Source organism: the organism of the source record quoted next, unplaced genomic scaffold (genome assembly GCF_019419815.1).
Source record: "Pyrus x bretschneideri cultivar Hongxiangsu unplaced genomic scaffold, Pyrus_bretschneideri_v1 Contig34, whole genome shotgun sequence".
NCBI lineage: Eukaryota > Viridiplantae > Streptophyta > Magnoliopsida > Rosales > Rosaceae > Pyrus > Pyrus x bretschneideri.
The window spans coordinates 3,474,959-3,481,182 of NW_025999657.1; the positions used below are offsets into that span (position 1 = coordinate 3,474,959).

General features: G+C 38.5%; 1 protein-coding gene and 1 long non-coding RNA gene across 2 annotated transcripts; both read left to right on the plus strand.

Annotated features, from left to right (window-relative positions):
- The first annotated feature begins 696 nt into the window (after window positions 1-696).
- LOC103927324 (zinc finger protein ZAT4) lies at window positions 697-2,081 on the plus strand. Its single transcript, XM_009336233.3, has one exon. The coding sequence runs from the start codon at window positions 803-805 to the stop codon at window positions 1,793-1,795; it is 993 nt and encodes a 330-aa protein (XP_009334508.2). The 5' UTR covers window positions 697-802; the 3' UTR covers window positions 1,796-2,081.
- A 2,307-nt stretch (window positions 2,082-4,388) lies between these two features.
- Window positions 4,389-5,648, plus strand: LOC125480530. The gene is made up of 3 exons (XR_007260900.1): window positions 4,389-4,698; window positions 4,793-4,903; window positions 5,390-5,648. It is a non-coding gene; the product is annotated as an uncharacterized LOC125480530 (long non-coding RNA).
- The last annotated feature ends 576 nt before the right edge of the window (window positions 5,649-6,224 follow it).

A 6,224-nucleotide genomic window follows, 5' to 3' on the forward strand; every position in this document is an offset into this window, starting at 1 on the left:
TTATGCTTTATATATTGCCCTGTACTGCATGTATTGTTCAATACACACACACACGTAATAATCTATTTTGTTATTATTCGATATTGCTATGTTGAATTGTGTGAACAATAAAGAACAAGAAAATATAAGCAAATTCGGTTTTATTTAAAAACCCTAATTGCAAGCCGCCATAGCCTTGAGCTGCCGCCTGCAACAACACTAGCCCCAAGCCTAGCCTGCAGCTCTAAAACGACATTGTTTTGGCTCAAGGCTCTCCTGTTCATGGCATGGAAAAGTCAAATGTATTAAAGATAGGATTAAATCACTAAATCATATCTTTAATACATTCTCAATTAAAGATAAATTTCATCAAATCACAATCAATTAATCATGGATACTTCCATCATTATCCCAATATCCCATCTCTAAAAAATCACCATAGAATCAATCGAAGATAAATTCTGACTACTATAAATAAAGACGATAAAGATAAAAAAATCATCACCATAGAATCGCTAAATTTTCTCTTCTCCCTCTCCTACCAATGGCCCCCATCCCTATTTTTCTTTAGTAAAATAGGCCTACAATTATCATCAATTCTTTTATTATTTTAAACTTCACAACTGTTTTTTCATATTTTCTTATGTGTTTTTAAAAAAAATTGGTATATAATTTCTGGTTGTGCGTGTCTTTTGGTGAAGGTATGCTTGTCACCTACTCCTCTTAAGTTCTCAATCTCTCTAATGCTACTAGTATTCTCCAAAAAGTAGAGAGAGGGCATTAAAGCTCCGTTCTTAGCTCTGCTCTGCTGTGTACTGTGCCAATGGAGAGGCACAGATGCAAGCTCTGCTCTAGGGCTTTTGCTAATGGCAGAGCACTGGGTGGTCATATGAAGGCTCACTTGGCAACTTTTCCTCTTCCCCCTAAAACTTACCAAATCACTGAGTCCGACTCGTCTTCATCTTCTTCCTCCGGCGAAGAACCAGAAAAAGAAGAACAACATTTGCAAGAAGAACAAGAAGAGGAAAAGGGTTTGACTTATGGGCTGAGAGAGAACCCAAAGAGGAGTTTCCGGCTTGCGGATCCTGAGTTTTCTTTTGTTGATGCTGGGTCGGTGATTCAAGACAGAGAGAGTGAGACCGAGTCAAGAAACCCAACTCGGAGACGATCCAAGCGGAATCGAAGATCATTCGTTGTTGTTACAGATAATCTGCAGAGCCAGAAGTTGGAGATGAAGAAAAAACCCAAGTTGACAATTTCAACACCGCCGCGTTTGGCCGAGTCTCCTCCTCTAGCGGCAGAGCTTGAACCGGTGAGCTCGGTCTCCGACACTTCTCCGGAAGAAGATGTTGCTATGTGCCTTATGATGCTGTCAAGAGATGTGTGGATGATAAGATTACATGATCATCAGCAAGCAGATCAATCGGTTCAAGTTCAAGAACATAGTAGGCAAGTAGTGGAGGAGCTGGAGGGGGTCAAATCGAAGAAACTTCGAGGGAAGAATCGTTGTGAGAAATGCAACAAACTGTTTCGATCTTTTCAAGCAATGTGCGGCCACAAAAAGATTTGCTTTCGCAACGAGGAGGAAGCAATCAACAATGCAGGTGGTGAGAAGCTGTTTGAGTGCCCCTTTTGCTACAAAATATTTGGTTCCGGTCAAGCTCTTGGCGGTCACAAAAGATCTCACCTTTCGGGTTCTTCAAGATCAATGGTTGTATCAATGGCTGCAAAAACTGAAGTTAAAGAGGGTTTCATAGATCTCAACCTGCCTGCTCCGGAAGAAGATGATGAATTTAGCGTGCTATCGGACGCGTAAAAATGTAAAAAGTAACAGACTTCTCCATCAAAACTCGGATCCAAAGGTAAAAGAAATTCGATTATCCGAGCAACATTTAGATCAAATGGGTGAAGATTGAAACACTTTTTCGATATTTTTCACTCATATATCAATCGATTCGCTCTTTCTTTTCCGTATTGGGACCATTATTCATTTTTGTTTATGCAGTTTCAAGTTTCAACAACTGTTTGGTCGAGTTCCAACTGCAGTAACAACTTGTTATATGTATTGCTGTTGACTAGAATACAGAAAGTTGAATTGTTCATTTTTTTTTTTTTTATTTCTTTTATTATTATAGCAAAATTCAAGTAATGTTGGGTTTTATTTGCAATGTCAAGTGGTGTTCGTTTACTTGCCTTTTAACTTATTTAGTAATTAGGTACTACCCCACATTGCATTGAACAAGAACGTAGTATAATGCGATACTTGTTGAGATATTGCAGAATCTCGTGAACAATCGAAACTATTATTCTAGTTGTTGTTGGGTTGTCAATGTGCTCCTCTGCTTCAGCTTGAGGTCCAGTTTTCCAGTAGTTCTTGCAAATTGTCCTATCTCATAAAAATGGACTAGGATCCTATCCGCTTTGTCAGGATTGTAGGGAATCAATTCATTTTAGTCGCTCATCGTATATCGTGCGATGATCTTTCGTTAGTTATTATTTGTGTTCAATTTTAAATAAAATAATTTAAAATAATTTTTGTCGTAGGATGACTGATTAACAGTTAGGATGAACTGATCCCTACGATCATTTCACAAAGAGAATCCTATTCCTTTAAATATAGAGTAAATTGTAACAATGGTCCCTCAACTTTAATCAAATTGGAGCAAAGGTCCCTCAACTAAAAATTCATTATCATTGATCCCTCAACTCATCAAAATGTGTAACTATGGTCATTTTCATTAAATTTGTCAAAATTTTGTCAAAATGAGTTATGTTGGAATGATCATTGCTACAATTAGGATCCCTTAATTCATCAAAATGTGTAGCTATGGTCATTTTCATCAACTTCGTCAGAAACTTGTCAAAACAAGTTATGTTGGAATGATCATTGCTACAATTGGGTTAAAGTTGAAGGACCATTACTCAAATTGGGTTAAAATTGAGGGAACATTTCTCCAGTTGGATTAAATTTGAGGGACCAATGATAATGAATTTTTAGTTGAGAGACCATTGCTGCATGTTTTGATAAGTTGAGAGACCAATAGTAATGGATTTTTAATTAAGTGACATTTACTTCAATTAGTTAAAATTAAAGGAATATTGCTACAATTTACTTTTAAAAATAAGATCAAATAAAATATAAAAAGTGTTCTATGATTGTTTTGTTTGTCCCATCTGCTCTCTCTCTGTCTCTGTATCTCTCTCTCTCTCTCTCAACCGGTTGTTTTAGCTTGAAGCATAGGATTTTCATGATTTGGGAGGTCTCAACCAACAAACTGCAAACTGTTTTCCAGATGACATTTCTGATGTGGATATGTTTGATTGTGACTGGAGAAGATCCCAAAATCCCTTCAATTTTTTCAACTTAAAAATATCTGCCTTGAAATGAACGAAGTATCCGGGCAGAAGGAGTTGCCAGCCACCTGCTGCCGTGCTACTATTCTTATCGAAGAATCAGTCAGACCACTAGGACTTTTTAAATCCTCGTATCTTGGATGATTTTATACGTTTTTCTAAATTCATATTAATTGCCAACTTATATTATATTAAGAAATTATTATTAACACTTTAAAATTCTCATTTTGTACTTCAAATTTTTTATATTTAGAAAGAAAAATACACTTGTGAGGAATGTAGAATGACATTTTTAGAGTATCAATAACAGTCCTTTTATATTACTATCTATAGTTTTCTTCATCCTTTAGTATTTGTAAGTAGGGATATAGGGTTGGGCACTTAGAATCGAAAACCAAAATCGAAACACAAATCCAATCGGATCGCACGGAACATTTGGTTTGCGGTTTTGAAACGATTTCGGTTTTGAAATCAAACTGCTGTAAGAAACAATTTTGTTTCGGTTTTGGCTTTTGAAAAGCTTACCGAAACCGAAACCAAACCGCACTGCAAATATTAATAAACATCTAATTATCAAAATATTGTCATTCATCACTTTCTTTCGTAGTTGTGCATTGTTGCTAGTTTGCTACAGATATAGTCCATATTTTGGATGAAAATAGATTATCAAAATATCCTCACTCAGTCAATGACTATGGACATGGGTTCATTAATTAATCTATCATATGGAAAATGAGAGAGTTTTAGTGTAGATAATTATTAGATTTAAACCCTTTTTTCTTTGAACCGAAACCATTTGAAACCGCATCGAACCAAACAATTTGTTTCATTTCGGTTTTGGCCTCAAAACCACACTGCACCAAATCAAAAAAAAAAATTCAGTTTCGGTTTTAGTTTCACTAAAAACTGCACAAAACCAAACCTTGTCCATCCCTATTTGTAAGTGAAAAATCCTAATTTCAAATCACATGGGACGACGACGTATTATATGTGTTAAGTTAGATAGCTAATTAGTGGTCTATGGGTGTGGTCTTGCTCAGTCCTCTCTTGTGACATCCCGTCCCGAAACTATCGAAACGCATAGAGGAAATGACCCTTTTACCCCTAGTTTGTTTTGTTATGTTTTTGGTTACTTGGTGTGGTGTTGGCAGGTGCTGGGCCACCCACACACACCCTCATTGTCCCTATCCCTCTCTCAGTCTCTTTCCCTGTCTCTCTCTCTTTCCCGAGTCCTCTATCCTTCTTCTTCTTCCTTCAAACTCGTACGGACACACACACAACTACACTATTTCACCACAGATCGAAGGAACTAAGGGCACAGTTGAGATCGTGAGGTCGTGGGGAGCAAGATCATACCAATATCAGGTAAGAACTTCGATGTTTTCACGTCGATTTCACAAGGTCCGTTTTAGTCACTGTTCATGCAAGATTAATCTAGTTAGTTTTTGGACTTTTAAAGCTTGTAGATGTGTTGGTGAGGTCCCAAGGAGCTTGGGAGTGCATCATTGGACGGAATTGGACGTCGGATTAGCCTGGTTCGAGTTTGACCGGTTTTGGTAATTGGTGACAGGTGAGTTCTCGTGAGTTTTAGTCCTTAAAACTTATATAGACGTGTTCTACTAGTTCTAAGGGTTAAAATGATGCAAGAATCATGGAAAATGGTGGAAAAACGAACGAGAAAACGTAATTTACAGGTTTTCCAGTTTCCGGTTCCGACGACGGCGCCGGAGATTGAACAGAGAAGGAGACGGAATATTCCGTCAGAATTGACGGAATATTCCTGACGCCGTTAACGGAATCTGTCAGTTTTGACGGAATATTCCTAACGGCGTCAGTTGACGCCGTCAGCGTGCCAGGCACGTGCCTGCGTGTGGCCGTGCCTTGGCCGGCGCGTGCGGCGGTGGAAAATTTTTCTAAAAATATGGTTGTGATCCTAAGGTTGTGTAGAGCACGTTGGTATATTCAATTGTCCATTTTGAGCAATGTATGAGAAGTTATTTTGAACGGAAGGTTATGTGTTTTAAAATTTACGTTTTTATAGTATTTTCGCATATAGGTGACACGTATCCCGAGGACGAGCGTGCTCACACGAGGCAGGGGGGCTACGACCCTTCCACATACCAGTGAGTGGGCTTTTGGTTTTCCGTATATACCTATATACATTTATATTCCCAGAAATAGTTAAAAAGGGTTATTCGTTTTATGCCATGCACCATATCCTTGTTGTTTATGTATTATCATATGCATTAGTAGTGACATACATTTACATATTTATAATTGGTGCTGTGGAGGCGCAGGTAAGTGCCAGGTAAGCGTTATTTAACCTTTGCATTAAATGGTGATTAGAGGTGCTTAGAGAGCTCATAACCTGCACCCCCGGTGTTAGTGCTCCCGCCCAGAGTAAGGCACAGTCCTTCACGTGTTGTTCACCTCCCGCACCATACGCTCAGCTTGGATCCAAGTTAGGTGCACAGTCTTGTCGTACAGACCACTTTAGGTGGTTCCGACTAGTAGGTGACCCGCGATTATTCGCACAGCCTTCACGTGATCGTAGCACTAGAGCGTTTATATGTATTACACCCAGGCCTGTCGTACAGACCACTATAGGTGGTTCCGACTCGTGGGCAGGTTTAGTGATTGAGATTGAGAATTGAGCTCTAAATTCAGTCGTACAGGTCACTTAAGGGACTCCGGCTGCCAGACGTTTTGATATTGATGTGATTTATACCTGAGCACTTGCATACCATTATAAGGCTTTGACATAGCACATTCTTGAGCATGATTGGCATACCCTTGAACATGATTGGCATATTTATACATACGTATATATATATTTATTTCTGGGAAGTATACAGGTTTTACGGCGAGGGGTTAGAATGTATTTTACTAAA

Coding starts and splice junctions, on each gene's coding strand:
- LOC103927324 (XM_009336233.3), top strand. CDS start 803: ATGGAGAGGCACAGATGCAAGCTCTGCTCTAGGGCTTTTGCTAATGGC.